General features: G+C 39.5%; 1 protein-coding gene across 6 annotated transcripts in view; it reads right to left on the bottom strand.

Annotated features, from left to right (window-relative positions):
* Positions 1-22,745, bottom strand: part of FER (FER tyrosine kinase) — a 453,310-nt gene that overhangs the window by 86,356 nt on the left and 344,209 nt on the right. For all 6 annotated transcript variants that reach the window (XM_043913752.1, XM_043913753.1, XM_043913751.1 and 3 more), the window contains one exon: positions 18,199-18,322. In XM_043913752.1, the coding sequence (XP_043769687.1) occupies positions 18,199-18,322 (124 nt within the window). The remainder of the gene's footprint in view (positions 1-18,198; positions 18,323-22,745) is intronic.

Raw genomic sequence — 22,745 nt, 5'->3', positions numbered from 1 at the left:
ACTGACTGAACCCAGGTCTCCCGCATTGCAGGCGGATTCTTTACCATTTGAGCCACTAGGGAAGCCCAAGAATACTGGAGTGGGCAGCCTATCCTTTCTCCAGCGGATCTTTCCGATCCAGGAATTGAACCAGGATCTCCTGCATTGCAGGCAGACTCTTTACCAGCTGAGCTGCCAGGGAAGACCCCAGGGGAAGCCGGTGGGGCAGACAGGCGTTCAGTCCGTGGTCCAGGAAGATCCCACATGCCTGGAGGTAACTAAAGCCCGCACCACAATCCTGAGCCAGTGCTCTCGGGCCTGGGGCCGCAGCTGCTGAGGGCCGTGCGCCCTACCGCCTGCCTCTCCAACTGGAGAAGGCACCAAATCTAGAGCAGCACTGGCTCTTGGCAACTGGAAAAAGAGTACACGCTTCTCCTCTTCAACAAGGAAGACCCAGTGTAGCCAAAAATAACTAACTAAATAAAAATTACATTAGAAGTCCTTAAAAGAACGCTTCCTGAAATTTCCTGTTTCTCGCGTTTCTCAAAGCTAAGAAACGTGAGAAAAAGATGTAAAATACACTTTTTTTTTGGTCCCCTTTCCTCCTGCAGTTGAGGATCCTTGGTATGTCTAAGGCACAGGTACACCAGCAGAAAATGCTAGAGCAGACCAAGCTCAGGCAGGCAGCGGTAAATCACTTTTCCCTCCAGCAGTGATATAAAAGGCCCCGCCCCCGCCCCGGCCCAGATTTACTCTGCAACTGTGAACAAGACGCCGCGCGTTCCAGCGCCGCCGGGCTGGCTTTCCATTCAGCAACGACAGAAATCTATTCTTATCTCTTTTCAAAACCTAGGGGATTCTAGAGCACGACCATGTTTTCTGGCACTGGAAAAGACAGTTGGACAGGCAGATGGATCGGGAAAGACAGGCAGATGAATGAAATGGGCACAGATATCTGCGAAAATGCGCAGGTTTCACGCTACAGAGGGGAAGCAGCGTATCTGAAACGTCGGATCGGAGAGCCGCCTGTCTGCTCCTCCCGCCTGGCACAGATCGCGTGGGGACGGACAGGAGGGACGCGCGCCAGGCCCTGCTGCAGGGGACGGTCCTTTTAAAGCAGTACCCACATACTGGATATTAGGATTGGAATGGCTTCAATTCAGCTCTAAAACAGGGAGCTATGAAACATGATGGGGGAAGCTAGCTCCTCTCTTTGTAATGAAAACTAACAGCTATCACATAAAACTTTTTTCTGTTTTGGTATTTTTCTTCTAAATAAATAAAGCCTTGGAAAAAAGTAAATATGAAAATCTGCAGTCAAACAGCTCTGAGCAGTGACCTTGCTCACTGAGAAGGCTGCTGCCAACAGGAAAGGCGACCTCCGACCACTATGGTTGAGGACCTCATGTCTGTCCTTTACTGTGGCTACACAGAGACCACATTCGAAACGCAGAGTAATGATCACCGTCTGCTTTTACCTCATTCAAACCTTTTTTACTGACAATTTAAAGCCACCTATTTTTTCATCCATCTTTGTTTTCTTTCATTTTCTAAAGAGACTTGGTGAACAACTCCCTCTTACTCTGTAACTGGACAGCCCTTTACCACTGTGTATCATTTGAGTTGTCACTTAGTTTATGCAAAGGCTTTCTTATCTCTTAATTTAACCTTATGGTGCAGATGGTGAAGTAGGTATTAACCCTCCCTTAACAGAGGGAGAAAATCTAGATATAATACACTTTTTTCACAAGATAATTTCTCTTTAAACTTATTTATTTTTTAGTCATAGAAAAACTAGGGAAATGTCTTTTAGGTAAACCAATATACATGCCCTGAGATGTGAAAATAACAAGAGACAGCTTCCGTGTTGCCATTGTTCAGTCCCAGTCATTTAGGAATAGTACAAAGCTTCCCTGGTGGCTCAGCGGATAACGACTCCACCTGCATGCGGGAGACCTGGGTTTGATCCCTGGTTTGGGAAGATCCCCTGGAGAAGGGAACGGCTACACACTCCAGTTTTCTGGCCTGGAGAACTCCATGGACTATAGACTCCATGGGGTCACAAGGAGTCAGACACGACCGAGCGACTTTCACGAAGCTGTAGTCCGTGTCCACACTGCTCCCTGTCACGTTATTTCAAATATGACAGTGAGCTCTCCTGGCCAGATAGCAGGACTCCCAAGAAGCGAAGTCAGTTATGTTCCCGGTTTTCTTCCCAGAGGAAAAAACTCTCCAAAGGAAACCGGTTTCTTTCTATGAACGGTGCTTTTATAAAAATCTTTTGACTGACAGTTTATTTGTACAGCGTTAGGGACATTCTCTGAACACAATGAAAATGTTTCCCATTTCACATTTTCCAGTTGTCACTGTTATTTGTGGTACTATGAAGTTATCCAAGATGAAATAATGCATATTAAGATTTTTAAAGGAAACACTTAACTCTCAAAGTCAATCTTTAAGTAAGCAAATAAGCTAAATAAACAAACATTATTCTAGAATTATTTTATTGTCAAACTAGATTAACAGTACTAGAAATGACAAACATTGGATACTACCATCAAAAGTCAAAAGTGGTATTGAAGTTGCCTCCTCATTTAATAATAAAAAAGCCAGGGGGACTTCCCTGTTGGGACAACGGATAAGAATCCTCCTGCCAATGCAGGGGACGTGGGTTTGATCCCTGGTCTGGGAAGATTCCACGTGCTGCGGAGCAGCTGAGCCCATTCGCCACAGCGCCCACAGCCCGCGCCCCACAGTAAGAGAGGCCACCACGAGAGGCCCAGCATGGCATCAAAGGGGCCACTCACGGCAGCCAGAGAAAGTCCCTGCACAGCAACCAAGACCCCACACGGCCAGAAATAAATAAAATTAATTTATCACTTAAGTTAAAAAATCTAGAGGCAAAATGACCTGATAGCCTATATATATATTACATATATATATAAAAAGTCAGACGTATTGTTCTCTTACACACAAATATTTCTTTCACTTATTCATGAGTAATTCAAAGTTTCACTGATTCACAAGTCCATTTAATTCATTCATTTTGCTTTCATCATTTCCACATTGTTAGCTCCACATCAGACCTTATTCTTCAGTTCTACTTTTAAACACTCACCTGCCTTTTCAGCAGCTTCACAAATACCTCACAGGCACGTCAGATTCACACGTCTCAAAATAAACTCCCTTCATCATCCACAATCCTGGCCCATCCCTCCTGCCCCCAACCCCCAGCCAAGCAAACCAAAAAACCCTGCTCATCTTCCAGTATTTCAAGAAGCGAAGCCCGTCATCCAACCGGACAAGAAACATGGGAGATGGCCTGATGCCGGCCTCCTGGACAGCGTCCCTTCCCCCACTGACTCTCCGCAGCACAGCCAGAGCGCCCTGCGTGGAACACGCGCGTGAGCCCTCCTACTGGAAAGCCCACGGTGGCCTCCCCTGCGCGCAGACGCCGCACAAGCCTCCCCGTGAGGGCCCGCCGCACAGGGCCTGCCCCGCCGCCTCTCCAGTCTGGCCTCAGCCTGGCATTTAACCCACTCACGGTCTGACTGCCCTTCACTGCCCTGAAAGGCCATTCTGCTTCCAGCCTCCAAGCCACTCTCTCGCAGCTGATGGCTTCTCTTCTCGCCCATCTTCCTTTAGTTATTTACCTCTCGGGCCAAACGTCATTTCTTCCACGATGCCTTCCGTGGCCCCAGGACACGATCATACCCCCTCTAAAATGCATTCTTACATGACTACCTGTTGATGTACGGCTCATTCACTAGGCTGTAAGCTCCTGGAGGACACAGACCCTATCTGATGTGCTCAACTCACATATTCCAAACACCAACAGTGCGCTTGCACATAGTACGTAAGTAAACATGTGATGACTTCAGCTGAACTAACACTGTGGAACATTTGCCCCGTGCCTGCTTTCACTACCCAGATACTTACAAAGTGGAAAAAGTATTCTTTAATTAAGTTGGTGGGCATGGGGGGAGTAAAACATGTTTAAGTTCTGCTAAATATGTTCAAGTTAATTTGCAAATCTCTTGGGAATTAAGCTTATTTTTAATACAGCTGGTCACATAAAAGAAATTCAGTAATTTACCCCAATATTTGTTGGGTGGCTCTTGCAATTTAGACCACTGTATGCTATTTTTAAAGTCTCTACTATAAAAGGTCTTTGGAAATCCTATTATTGTGTCTTGTCTACTCCCTTCCCCCAACACACTCTATCAAATTATCAAATATCTTTAATTTTCTCATTTTCCTTCAGAGTAGGGAGCATGATTAAACAGAGAACTTGTACAAAGAAGGTATTCAATACATGGTTTCTGATTAATTTAGTGCGTGGATATGGAAAGGCTTTAGAAATTATGAATAAATTGAGGAATTTCACCAGGCATGTTTATATGATATCATAAAGCAAAAATATAGAAACCCCAATAATTGTTTCTACTAGGATACACATTTAAGTATAAATATGATATGAAAATTATAATTTTCTTTCCTTTAGATAATATATATTTGAAAAAACAGTCTTAAATATTTATAATATGGCACAATGTGATAAAAAATAAATTTTTAAATTACATACCAATTATGCTTTCATTTGGTTACAAAGAGGTTTACAGATTATTTGTGTATCATGTCATATGTTTATGTCCTGCCTTGGGTTTTAAAACATCTCAAATAGAAGATATAATTATTTCAGTTTCATTCCTTCATTACTTTATGTGTAAATAGACTCCTAATTTTAAAGCAGCGTAATGGGAATTTTAAGAATGAAGGGAGATATACTGCTCCCTGAGAATTAAAGTTACTCATTACAAAAGGTCTTAAACGGCAAGGAACTGCCTACCTCAGCACTATTCTAGCCTTACTGTTCACATTCTCTAGTGATTCACACAGTGAATGGACAGAGGGCGCCTAAGGAAAGAGGCTGAAAAGAAATACATGCCTAATGACTCTAACACATAACAACACATCTGATGTTTGCTGCCCAATTATTCTGAAGCACATTGTTAAAAATTAACACTTTCCAGCATGTTATAAACTACTGTTGCTTTCTTAAGCCCTGATCATTGTCTGCAACAGGACAGAGTCAATATAACAAGTAACTATTGTTAGAGGGAAATGGATTGAAACAGGATAGTAGTCACCTTCTGGGACTCTTGGAGGTTGACAATATCCAGAGAAGAGCACTGACACTGTCTCACTAAGTTTCTGAGACATTCACACTCACACAATTCAAGAAAACACTTTCAGCGTCCTAAAACCTTCATTCTGACTCACAGCAGAAAAGTATGTGTTTGCATGACACATACTGGTTCATATCACAATAATTACTTCTTCATTTATGCCATTTAAAGAAATCAATCAGTGGAAAATAAAAATAGAAGATTAACATTTAAGGGTGAAACAATTTAGGATTGTTTTCCCAGAAAGTCCTTAGTCATCTAATGGCATTTGATTGATACTTTGTACAGCTGATTAGAGGCCTATTTCATTTATTCATTAATTTGCCCACATATTCATTCATTCATATAACAGATATTTATCACACTTCTACCATTTGAAAAGCACCCTGTGAAAAATGTGCACAGAAAATTTGCACTATTTCCTTCCCCGCAAAAAAAGGAAATCAAGCTACATAATAAAAAATGTCCAGCATCAAAAAGTCAGTTTGAGAACACAAAATAGGCAAGTGTTTCTTTTCTATAGTAATAAGAATATCTATTCATATGAAGTATAAGTACGTGTGTGAGTGTGTCTGTTAAGTCACTTCAGTCGTGTCCTATTCTTTGTGACCCTATGGACCATAGCCCGCCAGGCTTCTCTGTCCATAGGCCACAAACAGATACTATTATCTCTAAGCTATTTTATAAAAACTTAATATTAATTATAATAGAAGTCATAACCTTACATTAGAAGGAAATGACCTTTGTTTACTAAAAAAATAGCAAGTGAATGACATCTCTGCTCTTGTGTCACTGTAGTTCTACAGATGATATCAAACCTCCAAGAATCAGACATAAACCACAGGCATCATTAACGAGCAACATACCAAGTTATTAGGTTAGGTAAATAACAATTATGTTCATCTACAAGTCATAAAACCAGAAACCTGGGTAAAAATGTAACCCGTTGTAAAGTTTGCATACATCTAATTTTAATTATCTCTTTAAATCAATGGGTCTGTGACGAAGGGTACTATTTGACGTAGGATATTCTTCTTAACGATCTGCATCTTATTTGGAAAACATATGTCTGATTAAATGGAAAAACTGCAGATGAGCTCTTGAAGTTACATTCCTTTATTTTCTTCCATCAGAAGAAATATAAAGTCAGTGTGGGAAAGTGAGGATGCCAGAAGGAGTGGCACTCTGCATCCTTTTGGCTCCGTCACTGGCACAGTTCTCAGCATTTAGGAAGCTCCCACTAGGAAAAAAAAAACTACGTGCTGTGTGTTTATTTGGCTCATTATAGTTTGAAGGATTCATATTTGAATTACTAGAGTTACAAGAAATAAAACACTGGAGAGTGTCTTACAGGCACCTGAGCTTATGAGGAAAATAATGCAGGCAGATCATCGTTTGATGTCTGTAAAGACTTGAAGTCATCTTTCCATTTCACACATGTAATGTCTAATATGTGCTGTGTGCTTAATCATGTCCCACTCTCAGTGACCCCATGGACTGCAGCCTCCAGGCTCCTCTGTCCATGGGACTCTCCAGGCAAGAATACTGAGTGTGGTGCCATGCCCTCCTCCAGGGGATCTTCCCCACCCAGGGATTGAACCCAGGTCTCCTGCATTGCAGGTGGATTCTTTACCATCTGAGCCACTAGGGAAGGCCAAGTAAACTGGAGCAGGTAGCCTATCCCCTATTCAGGGGATCTTCCCAACCCAGGAATGGAACTGGTCTGCAATTTGCCTGCATTACGACAAATTCTTTACCAGCTGAGCTACCAGGGAAGCCCAGTGTCTAATAAAACAAGCAGCACATCCGCCGGCTCTGCCGTCACCATGCCCCCGGAACGGGCCACACCTCTTGCTCTCCACCACCGCCTTCCTGCTGTCTCTAATTTCCATTACTGCAACAGCTCTCTCATTTGTCTTCTTGTTTCTGCACTTGTCCCCTGAGAGTTTCTTTCTAAAACAGAATTCTAACTAATCCTTCAAAAACCTGGGACAGATCAAGTCAGTCCTCAATGGCCCCCATCTCATGCAGACTAAAAGCAAAGCATTTCAGTGATTTACAAGAACTACCTGATCCAGCTGCCGTAGCCTCTAACCTCACTTTCTGTCTCCCTTTTTGGACTTCTTTGGACACACCTGACCCGCGCCTGTCTCAGGGCCATTTGAACTTGCTACACCCATGGCTAGGGAAGTTCTTCTCACTGATATTCACAGGGCTCACCGCTCTCTCTCTTCTGGATCTTCTCTTACAGACTCTATGAAACAGTACCTGCCCCACCTTCCCGTTTCCTTGTATCCGATTCTATGATTCTCTATAACATTTACCATCGTGTGGAATATCTTATATTCACTTGCTTATTCTTTTTTAAATCCATTTATTATCTGCTTCCCCTCACTTTTGTGAGCTCCATAAAGGGAGAGTTTTGTTTATCCACCACTGAAGGGAGCAGAATTTGCCACCCCAAAATATGCCTTTTATGCTTTAAGATTATTTTGAGCTGATAATTTAAGCAGACACAGGAGAAGCTCTGAAAACTAAGTAGTTACCCTTTTATAAGAAGCTTTTACATTTAGAAGGAAATTTCCATTTCTAAGGGCTCCTCTGGGCTTCCCTGGTGGCTCAGCTGATAAAGAATCCGCCGGCAATGCGGGAGACCTGTGTCCCATCCCTGGGTTGGGAAGATTCCCTGGAGAAGGGAACGGCTACCCACTCCACTATTCTGGCCTGGAGAATCCCACGGACTGTATAGTTCACGGAGTCACAAAGAGTCGGATACGACCGAGGGACCTTCACTTCACGTCACTTCTCCCTGTCTGTACCAGGAAGAAAGAATCTCTGCAAACTCTTACCAATGGAGAAGATGGATTTAAAAGTCTGCATAACTGCCTTACCCTTGTTGACTGTGCTTTTCCTGGTAACTTTAGGTATTTAAACTTTAGGTAACATATCTTGGGCTATGTGGGGGAGTTACTCAGTTTTCCTGGGTGTCTCCCACACACACAGGAGAATAACAGAAGTTTAGAAGCAAGTCCACCTCCATTATAGGGAGGTCTCAGTCAAGAATCTAGGAGGGTAGAGGGAAAATTATCATCCTCCCCGGTCCTGCACTCGCCATGGTATCTAGACGAGTGTGTGGCATAAACATGTTCAGGCTGGAAACACACAGCTAGGAGGGTAAGGAGAGTAAGGCAGCAAACTGAGGGGAAATGGGCTGCAGACAGAGGCACCTGACTGGAGATACCTAGGCTTTCGTTTTGTTTTTCCTCAGGGTGAGGATGTAGCCTGTTGACAACAACAAGAACCAATAGAGCCCAATGTTTAAAATATCACATGAAGCAAAATCACACAGATGTATAAGTACTCCGTGAATGGTGTCATAAGATCCACATCACAGCATTAGCAAGAAAATGAGCTGCTCAGATTTAGTAAGGCCCTATCCTGTGCAGACTGTGTCATCATTAGAAACTCTGGAAACCATGGTCAAGTGAACTGAGATACACTGCATTTGCTTTGCTTTACGTGGCCACTCTTTTCCAAAGTTTCTGTACCCTTGGCTAAACAGACAACTGGATCTAATCCGTATGTCCATCCAATGGTATGGACGTGAGTGGTCTCTTTCTGCTAAGTTGTGATCTCTGGAAATTCTGTGGGGATGTTTCTTATCGGAGGTCCTCGAGAGACCCCTTTCCTACTCAAGTAGCCTTGCCCTGTCTAACATTAATCAGTATGTCATATAGAACATTATTGTCTTCTTTTTAGATTGGAAGAGACAGAATTATAGTAACTTTAATCATCATCCATTCAACAAACTTTTACTGAACACCAAAACTAGATGCTGGTAACTATTCTCTGCATCAAGGAATGAACAAGGTAAAAGCCTTTATCCTCATGGAGCTCACACTATAGTTGAGGAAGAAAATAAAAAGCAAACCAGGATTCATTTTATTTATATATGTCCATGTGGGCTTCCCTGGTGGCTCAGTGGTAAGGAATCCACTTGCCAATGCAGGAGACTCAGGAGACATGGGTTGGATCCCAGGTGCCATGAAGAGCACCTGAAGGAAATGGCCACCCACTCCAGCATTCCTGCCTGGGAAATCGCATGGACAGAGGAGCCTGGCAGGCTGCATGGGGTCACAGAGAGCTGGACACGACTCAGAGACTGAGCACACACACACACACCTACAGGTACCACGCGATACTTATTCATTTATTATACACATGGAGGTGTATATGTAGATACAGATAAATGTCGGGTCACGTACGGACTGATGAAGAATAAAGCGGGCAAAGGTTACAGGACATGCGAGGGTGGGGGCGGGGTAGGGATCCAAAGTCACACAGCTGATGTGCTGTAGAGCCAGGATCCAAACTCCGAGTGTCCCAGGGCCAAACCTGTGGTCTTAACCACTGTGCTGAAGCTGTTGAATGGCTCTGAGAGCTTGCAGACTAGTTGGCAATGCAGAAGGAGACAGTCAGACTGGCACAGCGACACTTGAAAAGGAAATCTGGGAATGAAAAGGGCTTCTCATTGTGCTTCTGTGTTTTATCAAATAAAAAAACCTGAGGATAATAACTGGACAAAGCCCCTAGTAATTCTCAGTATTAGTGCGGTGAGTCATGCCCAGAGAGTGGCTTAGGTTTGAGTTCTCCAGTTCCATATGTTGATTGCTCTGATCCTGCCTTGGAGGCCAGAGAACAGGAAACAAACCAAAAAAAAAAAAAAAAAAAAAAAAATCCCCGAAAACAACAAGAACAAAAAAGCAAGCAAGAAGGTTAAGCTTGTTTCTATGTCATCTGTGTTCTAATGGATTGCTAGAATTTCTACTTGATCAGAATGATTAGGAAAAGCTAGCTACTCTAGTGTAAACTGGGTTTTACTTCAGAACATTAATTCAACCAATGGTTACCCAAATTCCTGGGGTAATCGTGGACCCAACTGCACAGTTCTGGGCTTAATCTCCTGTCTGTTGTATGGATGTGTTGTGAGCTAGGACTCAAGGAGACTGCATGAACCTTCTGCAGGAAGGAGTGAACCCACCAGCCCTGCACCATGGAACTGTGCGGGGATGAATCATCCTAGGAAAAGAGGAGAGAAGACAAAAAGGAGGCTCCCCTCCCTACAGGGAGGCTTTCTCTAAATCATCGTTAACGAAATGGTTTCCTTGTGAGAGGTGCCCGCGTGGCTGATCATATTCACAGAAGGGAAGAAACAGGAAATGACAGCTAACACATAGTTGAAGTGTTCTGCTTAGTTTCCTAGGCTTTGTCATTCACTCGATCTAGACTCAGATCTTCCACTCATCAGTTGTATGACACTGGACAAGATACTTATTATACTTTGATGCCTCAATTTTTTCTAAAGTAGAGATAAATGGCCATAGAAGTATGAGGACTAAATAAGATAATGAATGTACTTGCCAAATAGGAAGCACTCAATGAATGCATGGCAGCCATTCTTTTTGAAAGCCTGCTTAGTCCAGGCTCCATCCTCTGAGTGATTATACCATCCTAAGTGGCTCAGATGGTAAAGAATCCGCCTGCAATGCAGGAGAACCAGGTTCACTTCCTGAGCTGGGAGGATCCCCAGGAGAAGGAAACAGCTACCCGCTCCAGAATTCTTGCCTGGAAAATTCCATGGACAGAGAACAACACAGTAATTGGCTTCTGTAAATCTATGTAAACATCATCCTGCCTACTTTTCTCTGTCTAGCCATGTTATTGATTAAAAACAGGATAAACACTTAATATAGGCTTCCCTGGTGGCTCAGATGGTAAAGAATCCACCGGCAATGTGAGAGACCTGGGTTCGATCCCTGGGTTGGGAAGATCCCCTGGATCTTGGCATGGCAACCCACTCCAGCGTTCTTGCCTGGAGAATCCCCATGCACAGAGGAGCCTGGTGGGCTACAGTCCATGGGGTCGGGAAGAGTCAGACACGACTGAGCATCTAAGCACAGCACAAACACTTAATATAAGCTGGGTCAGTCAATTCTTACTGCCAAGAACCTGAAACCAGACCTCAAAGACTAACTCATTATCTGCAGATGTGGGGCTTGGAAGGTGGTAACCTGTATGTCACTGGAACAGCCTTTGAAGATGGGACAGAGGAATGTAGTCTTCAGAGCAAGAGGGAACTGAAGCAGCAACATAGCAAGAAGAAACAATGGAACATAGAGAGTGAGCAGAGAGAAAATATGCTCTGGCTTCTGACTGCTTCCCAGGTCCTAATTGGAGTGACGCCCAGAGCTGGCTGAACTTCCTGTCGTTTCAGTTTCATGAGTTAACTCTGTTTTCTTCTAATACACTTCCTATTGCTTAAACTAGCTGCAGCAGTTTCTGTTCTTCATAATCAAAAGGGCCATAAGAGAAAACGGTGACCCACCTATTTGCATTTGTTTAAAGTAAAAGACCCTGATGCTGGGAAAGATGAAGGCAGGTGGAGAAGGGGACGACAGAGGATGAGATGGTTGGATGGCATCACTGACTCAATGGACATGAGTTTGAGCAAACTCCAGGAGTTAGTGACGGACAAGGAGGCCCAGTGTGTTGCAGTCCATGGGGTTGTAAAGAGTCAGACATGACTGAGGGACTGAACTGAAAGTAAAAGATCACTTTAGACATTCTGAACCAGTTAGTACATTCCTGGTTCAGAATGCAATTAAGTGAATAAAAATCAGAAATAATAGAGAATGAGATGTAGGCCAATTTCACTCTACCATTTCTATGTAACACAAGACAAGGCTGGCCCTCACTAAACCAGGAAACCACTCATGTACTCCTCTGTTTCCTCTCAAGGACTATATTCTGTTTATTGGATTGAGCAGAATTCCTAAATAGTATCCTACATATTGTACATCTTTCTACTAGTAACCATAAATCAAAACTCATTTTTCCTGTGACCTGCTATCCCAAATCCCCCATTTCTGTTTTTCAAGAAGGCAGATGGATACTCTGGTACATTAACTCAAGCCAATTTGTTAATTGATTCCTGTATAAGAGAAGGTCTTTTTTCATTTCTAGAAACATACATGTGACTTAAGGTAAAAAAATCCCTTAATGAAAATGAATGAAACTAGCAACAGGAAATTCTGACACTGAATAAAGTAGCAGGATAAGTAATTTTTAGAAAGGTGTTCTTGCGAATACCAACCCACACTATATTTTTTAAAACAAGGTTAAAGTAGAGAGGACTATATATTTTTGAGACATTTAAAATTACTGAGCATTTCTCTTTGTACTGTAGCAAAATGGTTTTAGAAGCTAAAAATAAAAGTACAGCTTAATATATTCAAAATTGTAATCAGATGTTAGAACAAAAAAATCAGTCATAAATGCTTAGTCAACTGAGATTATCACATTTCTATGCTAATCTTGTGTTTTTAATTAACAGATAAAGCAGAAGGGGGTATCTAAACAATAGTGTATAAAAATGAAAAAAACAAATTTTCAAGCTCTAATTAAATGGAGAAGCAATAACAAAATACTGCTGCATTTCAGCAACTGTTCATTAAAAAACAACAGAAAAATCTTGTTATGTCTTTCTAAAATTATGTTTCACAGGCTTCAGCATCCTCTTCTGTTTTCACTCGTGATCATAAAGAAACCAGATGTTGATCATAAGCTGAGCCATCACACCAAACACCACCTTCTGCCCTGAATTTCCTGATTGGTCAGAAGATCCACGGCTTGTGCCGAGCAGGCGAGTCCAGTGCAGTGATCTAGAGTGGGGGCTCTCAAAGCCAACTCCTGTGGTCCATATCCTGGGTCCACCACGTTCTTCTCATATGATCTTAGGCAAGATACTCAACCTTCCTAACCACAGTTCTCCTCATGTTACAACGGGCCCAACACAGTACCTACTGTTGCCTTCAGGATTCACTCACTCTCCTTTAAGTGCCAAGCACTGTTCTAGCCTTTTGGAATTCAAGAGCAAATAATACAGCTGAAAATTACTGCCTTCCTGAAGTTTATGTTCCATATATTGCATCTAAAGCACTTGATTAGCATAATACTTAGTATTCAGTAATCAATAAATGTCAGCTGTTAGGATCTCGAATACCTGATTGAGACAGAACACTGGAATAGGAATGTGTCAGGATGTAGTTACACATTTAAGACCTAACAGCGGCCCTACCACTAATTCTCTAGGTGGCCTTTGCTTAATCTTTCTGGGCCTCAATTCCTTAATCTGTAAAGTGATCTTAAGATTGTCCTTATTAAATATATGGCAGATCATGAGACATAGAAGACATTAAAGAAAATATGAAGATGTATTATACACAAGAATGCTTTACCAATACATTAAAACCTTAGGAAGAACTCAGATATTAGGTAATCAGTTGTATTTAAAAATATAAAGAAAAACTCTCAAGAAAGGGAAAAACATAAATGATCACTGTCATACCAAATCTTTGTAAAATATGAAATCAGAAAAACCAAAAAGAAGAAGTGACATCTTACATTTGTCTTAAAAAGTGTACATGCCTACCCTATCAGAAATCATTAGATGAAATAATCTTCCTCTGGAACATATTTAAGAGAAATATAATATGTTCCTTTCTGGCAGTCTTAGCTTTCCTTATTTTGTTTGCCCGTTGAAACTTACAAATAAAATTGGTCTCATACTCACACCTTTTCACAAGATTATATGTTTTTCAAGGTTTTGTAAATTTTGTTGAAATTACTTTCCCTTTTCAGTTAAAAACCGGAGACTTTTAACCATCTTAAAATCATCTGAACACAGGCCTAGACATTCCCAGGTTTAGCCAAATTAAATGGCATCACACGGCCCTGGGTAAGAAAGGCCCTGCTTACCTGGCTCACCCCAATGCTGCCTGGACTTCCCACTTTGCTATCAAACTCTCTGTACTTCAGGATTAAATCACGCCTTCTCATGAAATACAAAACTCTGTTGTCAACTTTCCTGCAGCGAGAATATTCTTTCCTCTTGCATTCAGTGATAAACCCATCAAGTATCAAACGATATCCTCCACAAAACTTTCCAATTACTCCCCACCATAGCTCCCACAATGACGCATCAGATTAGACATTCTTGATATCACGCCTATGGTATTTTGTGCATGTTGTCACTAAACTGAGTATCTCGTCGCATTATTTTCTATTATGTCCATCTGAGGGCGGGGACCATGATTCTCATGTTGTTATCACCCTGGGACAGAACAGGCTACCATCCATGTTTATGAAGTACTGGAAACATCACTTTTCTCAATGCACAAACAAAACCGTTACTAAACAATAAAATATTTGTAATCTTATATACTTTAATTTGTAGAGTTGTTAATCTTACTTCATAACAAAAAAAACATCATTGTGGTAGAGTAATTGAAAATGAAGAGGAATCAGTGTAAGATTTAAAATAGAAAAAGAAATCATATTCTATAGTATGCCTCCCAAAAGACCTTTTCTGGCATTGACAATGACATACAATATCATGAAATTAAGAAATGCTTCCAACACTCCCAACAGAGTATGGTCTTTTACTCAAATACATGGCATTCAAGAGTTTATCCTCCTTTACTTTTCACTGACAAAGAACACAGCACAAAATCAGTTCTTAAAAATAAACCCAAATAAAAATAAATCTTGCAGTAGAACTCATCAGCAATAAAACCATAAATGCCATTACCATTTAAATCTAGTATAAGGTCAACCCTCAACCCGCTTAACATTAAGAATAATCAGGTGTAATACTTTTTATAGAGTGACACCCAGCAATCTAATGCCATTGTAAGTAACATCCCCTCTCCAAGTCTGTCAGTGTACTTCAAATATTCGTATGACATAAAAGGAAGGGGAAAAAAGTCACATTGAAGCCAAGTAAGCACTGAATAATTATAAAGTAAATGGGGTTGATTTCACCTGAACTGAAAAAAAAAATGTCCAACACTCTAACTATAAACAGAAATGGTTTCAATTAGAAACTTCGTGTGTCGAGAATGCTTCTGGAAGTGAAATGGAAATTACAGGAACATTTTCCCAAAGCAGGCCACTTCTTTACACAATTACTTGTCCCCATTTTATAGGTCATACTTTTTTATCTATACTGAAACACTGTCTGCTCTTCTCATGGTAATCAAAACAAAACAAAGCTAAAGTAAAGAAATGCTTCCCCCACCAAAGTGAAGATATGATTCTGGGGAGACACAACTAAAACTATTTTCAGGTTCTGAATTCCAGTGACCTCTAATCAGTGAACAGTTATAAATTTACAATTTCATATAAAATTTAGAGCATATTTAATATTTTGCTTTGATTTGTAGGACAAACACTTTAGAAGTCATGGACATGTATTGTATATATTTGGGGATGTTAGGAATGGAGCTTGGTGTCTTTCTTCATTTACTGAAAAACTGAAAGGAAACTTTCAATTACACTTTAGGAATTTTAATTGAATTTTGAAATACCTCACTAAAATTTCTCCAATGAGGAAAAATACTCTTCACTGTAGTATATACTATATATGTTGTATTTATATATTTATGCTATATACTACATATATATATATATATATGTTTTATTTCTTAGGAGAAAAAAATGCATGTCTTGAGTATATCTATTAAATTTAAATCAATTAAACCTCCACAATTACAAGTGCTACCACAGAATTAGACATAGAGAACACGGCTCTATAGCACAAGTCACTTCCATGAAAAATTCAGTAGAAAGAACAATTTACTTTCTCAATGTAGCATCATGTATTGGTGAGATACTAAAATGAAAAAAAAAATACTGAATTCATCCAAAAGATCATTTACATAAGTGTGAAGAGGAACAAACGACCACTGGCTAGAGATATTATAAGTCATCCAATAATCATGATTAACAAGAGAAGAACAGTAGATAGTTTAGGTTATCAGTGAAAGTGAGTATAGAAAGATATTACATGTTGCCATAATACAGCTAGTAAAATATCATATCCAAAATATTTATGAAACTAAAGACAAAGACATTACGTGTGTATATGACAGATGACAAATCTGGGGGTTTTGTGTTAATGCTTGTGAGCACCCTAACAGATGTGACTAATCAATCACTGGGCTCCGTCACTGACCCTGGAATCCTTCTCGATGAACCGCACAGACAGCTGCGACCAGTCGCTGAGACCTATTTGTCAAACCTGCTCTCAGCACCATCGTTCAAGATGCTCAGTTAGGAGCCTTCCTCACAGGCAAACGGTACAGGACTATGTACAGTCTTCTCAGATATGTGTTCAAGCATGGGCTGACTTTCAAAAATTTGTAAATGCATGAACATTTTTAAGCAAAAGGAGAAAATAAAAATTATAGCAGATAATGTTATGATTTTGTAAGTGGGATAATTTAGAATTATCAGCAATTTAGAATGGTTTCAATTCTGATAATAGAAGCACTTAAAAAAAAAATACAGTCATCCATCTGCAAAAAAAGCCATCACTAAAAAGCAGCAAGAAATTGAATCAGCAGTTCCCTCAACCACAACACACCAGCAATTAAAGAGTTTTACTGGTAACTGACAATACAACATTTCAAGAATGGGTATTTATTATGGTTTAAAGTCATAGACAGTCTAGCAGTTTAAAAAAAATCTGAGACAGAATAAAAACTACAGTAGAGCATTTGATACCCAAAGTAACTTTAACACCTGAGCAATCAAAATTACAGGTTTTCTCTAAATAAAGGGCAATCCTTTCCTGTTACTTTTAACATAAAGTAACAAAATGATTATACAATTCTTTTCCAAAACCAGTTTTTTAAAGTCTTTTCAAATATCTATTACATTGTGATTCGATCTACATTTATTGAAAGACAGTCACTATTCATAGAAAGTAAAACAGGAATATGATAGTGGCTTAGTTTTTGCTGTCTTAATTTCCAGAAATATAATATCCCTATGAGATGGTTGGATGGCATCACAGACTCAGTAGACAAGAGTTTGAGTAAACTCCGGGAGTTGGTGATGGACAAGGAGGCCTGGTGTGCTGCAGTCCATGGGGTTGCAAAGAGTCAGACATGACTGAGTGACTGAACTGAACTGAATATTCCTATTGAAATGCATTTTAACACATGTGATTGTTGAACCATATTTGAAACATAAGCTATAATTTTAGTTTCAGAATAAAACTGAATACTAAGCAAAATCAGCGGGGGCATTAAGTCAAAATTGTTCATTGAGATCAAATAAATGTATATTTTAGGTGAATATAACTTTGTTCTGCTGCAGTTCTACATTGTACAACCTCACCAGAATATTAGGTCAAAGGCTACATGGTGAAACACATGAGGGAAAAATACATCTCAATAACCAACCAGCTTAATGTACATAATGGTTGCATCTGACAGTGAACTCTCCCCATGTTAAACAGTATCGTGTGCTGCTTCCAGCAGATAAAAACTGCATCAAATCCTAAACCTCATCTCATGTATATACGCAGCCATATTTAGGCTCAGACATGAATCCTGCAAGAGATCTTAATTTTTATTCACATTTAGCGGAAAAATAAAAAACTTTCATCTGTAAGCAACTAAAACCACAATCTATAAAGAATTAAGACCAAGTTGCTGGTCTTAATATAATCAGAGCAAATTTGCTAAAATCTCCTTTGAAATAACTAGTGTGCTAAAATATTTTTACCCTTGGCCACATACACAGTCATAAATTATTTTACTATTAAGATTTTCTATAACTTTATAAGTAATTTCTTTTAAAAAGGGGAGTAACACATGAAACAATATTATTTGATAAGATTATAGCTGCTTATATAATTAACTTGAGGCATATCTTATCACCATGCTATTCATGATTATAATAAATTTTTAATTAGTAAATAATTGTCTAATAAGGACTTACCTCAGGAAGATAGAAAACAAGTGTTTCTCTAAGATGTCAAAGAATGCTTTCACACAAAATATGAAAACCAACAAGAAATACATGTTGTGAAAGAAAATTCATTGCTTCATGATAGCAAATACATCAGTTTTCTAATAGCCTATATACAGAACTGGAAATGTTTTAAAAATATTCTCCTTACCTGTGTATACAGTTTTTACTCTCGAGATAGGACATACCAGAAGCAACATCTAATGAAAATTTCACTAACTGTTTGAGTTTTATATCGTCCTTCCTCTTTCTCAGGAACGTGAGGAAATCACCTCCTGGAAGGATCAACAGCAAGAGATGGTGATGAGAGTCACATTCACACCTGTTAGATACTACATATTACACCTATTAGATATTACACATCTCACCTATTAGATATTACACATCTCACCTGTTAGATACACCTTCCAGACTACACATTCAACCACACTTTCTGCTCATTTAGGAGGAGTGTAAAAGGAAAGAAAAAGAACACGTCTCATTGGAAAGCAGACACTGAGTCTTCTCAGGTGCAGTTTAAGCACTGCAAGGGCCCGCACTGTGTGTCACCAACACACAATAACATTCAGTCACACTTTTCCCTTGGCCATCACTGCTCACCAAGCTGCCTAGCTAAAATTTTCTAAGAAATCTTTTTGTCTCTAATACCAGATAAAAGATTATAATTATTATGAATTAAATAAAAAAGTAAATGATACTGAATTAGTTACCAGATTCAGTGATTGCTTAAAAAACTGAGATTACTAACACCAAGACAAATATAGTAGGACAGAAAGAAAAAAGGCTATGAGTTTGATAAAGCTGCTGAGCCAGATTGCATTTTCATGCATCAAATGGATTCCAGGGATATCTGAGAGAAACTCCTCAAACCAGCATGTTCCAAAAGAAATGTAATGCAAGCCACTTAGTAATTTCAAATATACTGGTAGCCACATTTTAAAAAGTAACAACAATGAAAAGGTGAAAGTGACTAATACATATTTTCTTTAGCCCCATTATATATAAAATATTATTAAATCAACATGCACTATTATAAAATTATGGTGGAAAATATTTTACATTTTATCATCTTATCTCCTTAAAACAAGTTGCATATTTTACATTTATGGGCCATCTCAATTTAGATGCAAATTTCCATCAGAAATATTTGACCTGTATTTAGATTTCATCAAATTCATGGTTAAAAAAATGTAGATTCCCATACCTAGGTTGTTCCAAAAATATTATACTTAAATTTTTCCAATAACTGAATCATAGTACTGGAAATTAAATTTTAAATCTAAATCATTCAAAATTAAGTGAAATTCAAAGTTCAGTTTTTAGAAGCACGCATTTCAGAACTCAAGAGCTCAGGAGCTACATATGGTCAGTGACTACCAGACTAAACAGGGCGGCCTTAGACCACAATCACTAACGGCGTGGCATTAAGGTTAAAGCTTGATTACTTTTCCTTGCTAATGTACTGCATTATTAAACAAAGTAAAACAAAACCTAGTCAAAATACATTGAATGAACATTCTCTAAAAACAGTCATTCCTACTTTTTCTATTAGAACCTCAGATACTAAGCCAGAGTTTTGCAAGAAGGATTAGTATTTTAATTGTCATTTCCTGATGTTTCTGATACTCTTCACCAGGGATCTAGCCTCCTTAAACAGAAAAACTCTAGAGGTGAAGATTAAATGGCTTTTTCTTTGATGAGAATCTCAAGAAAACAAACACAGGCCTAACTCTCCTTAGAAAGTTTTTTTTCTAATCTCTTTCCCCTAGTAATAAATCAAGCATTACACAAATTTAGGTGGACTATTTACAAAATCAATAAGCTATATGTTTCAAAAGTAATTTTAATGGTGTCAGATCATTTATTTTCTTCTGTTCTTCCAAAGAGAATATCAAACTTATTACTAAGAACATCACTGAAATAGCTTCTATCGAATTTGACTTGATTTTCCTAAAAAAAAAAAAAAAACAAACAAAACCTAAATGCAACAGTAAACAGCAAAATTAACCACTAATTTTTCAACTTTAATAGGCAAAAAATGTCTATTAAAATGGACATGAAATCAATACTTAGTTCAAGTTACTTCCTGGACCAATATTCTCATATACCGTTAGATACATCTATTGATACGCTGGCCCAGTTTAGAAGAAGCGCACCCTTCTAATTTTGAAACCATACAGCATTTTGTTTAAGCTGTGGAAGAACTTTCAAATGAAAAAAATCTTTCCTGGAATTTGATTAAAGCAGCATATGACATAACCTCTGTGTTCTGCGGAATCCTAATATTTCTTCTTTCCAAAATTAGCTCACATTCAGCACTTTTCCTTCTGCCTCCTGCCCTTTTTAAATTTAGACTTTCACATAATCCTCCTTAACCTATAAACCCAGTGAAGAGAACTGCACCTCTAGTCAGTCGGCTAATTTCAGCAAACACCACAGGATGTCTAGCATGTCATAATACTTCAATAAGCATTCTCGGATGAATGAGTAAATAATGTAAAAAACAATCTCCTCCATGTAGCTTATAAGCTACCCATGAAGACAATCTACATATGAAATTTCTTATTAATTTCTGTCACTTCTTCCTTAGCTCCCCTCCCATGGTTGGACTATGTTTCTCAAGTACGTGCTAGAAATAACCCTGAGTCTCTTACCGATGGCACCTGACAGAGGCCATTCAATTCTGCAGATGCCAAAGGAAGACTTAGGACATTTAAGGCTCTGAGCACACCTTGATAAGATGCTTCTTAACACCACTGCCTTACAAACTGCATCATTGTAAAAAATAATTTGCAGAGGAGCAATTCTTAATAGATGAGACTGTAGAGCAACAGAGGCTTCCCAGGCGGCGTCAGTAGTAAAGAACCTGCCTGCCAACCAAGAGCCTAAGAGACGCAGGTCCGATCCCCCGGTCGGGAAGACCCCCTGGAGGAGTGCATGGCAACCCCCTCCAGCATTCTTGCCTGGTGAATCTTCTGTCACTTTCACTGTGCCACCTGAAAGAACCTCTTAGAATGTGCGATCTTTCCAGTAATCATATATGCAGCACATGTGCATACATGCTTGCATACATGTATGTATGTACGCATGCAGCCTAGAGTACCCCACCTGACCACTGCAGTAAGACAGTGGTGCTCAAAAATGTGTAAGACGAGACAACTACTCCTCTTGTGTAACTCTGCCTTACCAAGGCTTATTTCTGTATGGATATACAGCACACTAAGCCAAGACAGGACGGATTATTTTCTAGATTTCTTCAGTGATGAATTTCTAACACAACTCTTAGAATGTTTTTATAAAGAACACCTAGTTTAATAATGATACAGCATCACATGGTGAAAAGAGTGTGGATAATTAGGCCACACCAATCTAGGTGTGACTAGCTATGTAACCTGGGGTAAACTGTTCAATCTCTCTAACCTTCCTTACAACATAAGGATTAATTCCTTTTATTTCTCAAGGTGGTTCTGATGACCAAAATGTATCTAAACCAAGAAGCAAATGTCTACCTAGCATATGGTACTCACAATAAACACTAGCATAACTTACTATTTTTATTGAAGTTATTTTGCATATAAAACCAGAACCGTTGTAGCAAGGACTGGTTGTCACACATCAGTTTTCCTCACTCACCTCACTGCCTTTCTCCCATTTTGGAGAGTATTCATCTTGTCTCAGCACTAAAGGAGATTCTAGATTTGCTTAACCCAGTATCAATGGAGTCCCATCTCCAAGTGACTGGTTCAGGGATGTGCGCTTGGTGGCTCAGTCATGTCCGACTCTGGGACCTCAAGGACTGCAGCCCGCCAGGCTCCTCTGTCCATAGGATTCTCCAGGCAAGAATACTGGAGTGGGTCGCCATTTCCTCCTCCATGGGGATCTTCCCAACCCAAGGATCAAACCCAGGTCTCCCACATTGCAGATGAATTCTTTACCGTCTGAGCCACCAGGGAAGCCAGACTCAGGGGTAGGTACACTGTTTAATTCAGGCCACTGGGATACAGGAGATAACTTTTAAAGGATGAATGAAAGCAGCTTTTTAAGAGAAGTACCAGGAAAGGAGCTTCTTGGCAAGTGGAAGTATACAGCACAGCATGTAGTACCACACAGACTGGCAGCCTCGGGATGAAGCTGTCACCGTGGACAGCAGAAGAGTGAGGGAAAGAGAACAGCTTTTGGTGGCATCTTTGAGCCACCAGATCAAATGCTGCCTCAAGAATGACTTTCTTCTAGATTTTTGAATTGAGTGAACAAATTAAAGCTCTATAATTTTTTTGGACATAACTCCCATACTAGCCACTCAACGATTCTTTATGGATAAAATAATAACTGTATTAGAAGATACTGAGAATTAAAAAGATACTATATATTGATATATTAAATGCCTAGAACAAGCAGGAAATAATAAATAAAAGTGCTTTATTTTGTTTGCAGCCAACATTTAGTAAGAGAATAGAAGACTGTTTTATTCTTAACAGCTCTTCCTCAAAGGTTTCTTGCTCTGCTATGAAAATCTGATCCTACCTGTTCTTTCAGTATTAATGGGACTCTGAGGAACCGATCATATTAAACAAACTCGTAGAGATTATTATGTAAACAAGAATACTAATTTATCAATTTGTCATTAGGGAAAAGGGATCATCAAGGCTATACCACTAATGACTTTCTGTCACCGAATCAAGTAGAGATCTTAATTTA

Source organism: Cervus elaphus, chromosome 9 (assembly GCF_910594005.1).
Source record: "Cervus elaphus chromosome 9, mCerEla1.1, whole genome shotgun sequence".
Lineage (NCBI taxonomy): Eukaryota > Metazoa > Chordata > Mammalia > Artiodactyla > Cervidae > Cervus > Cervus elaphus.
The sequence above is the reverse complement of the archived record's forward strand: the minus strand, read 5'-3'. Positions and strand labels throughout refer to the sequence as shown.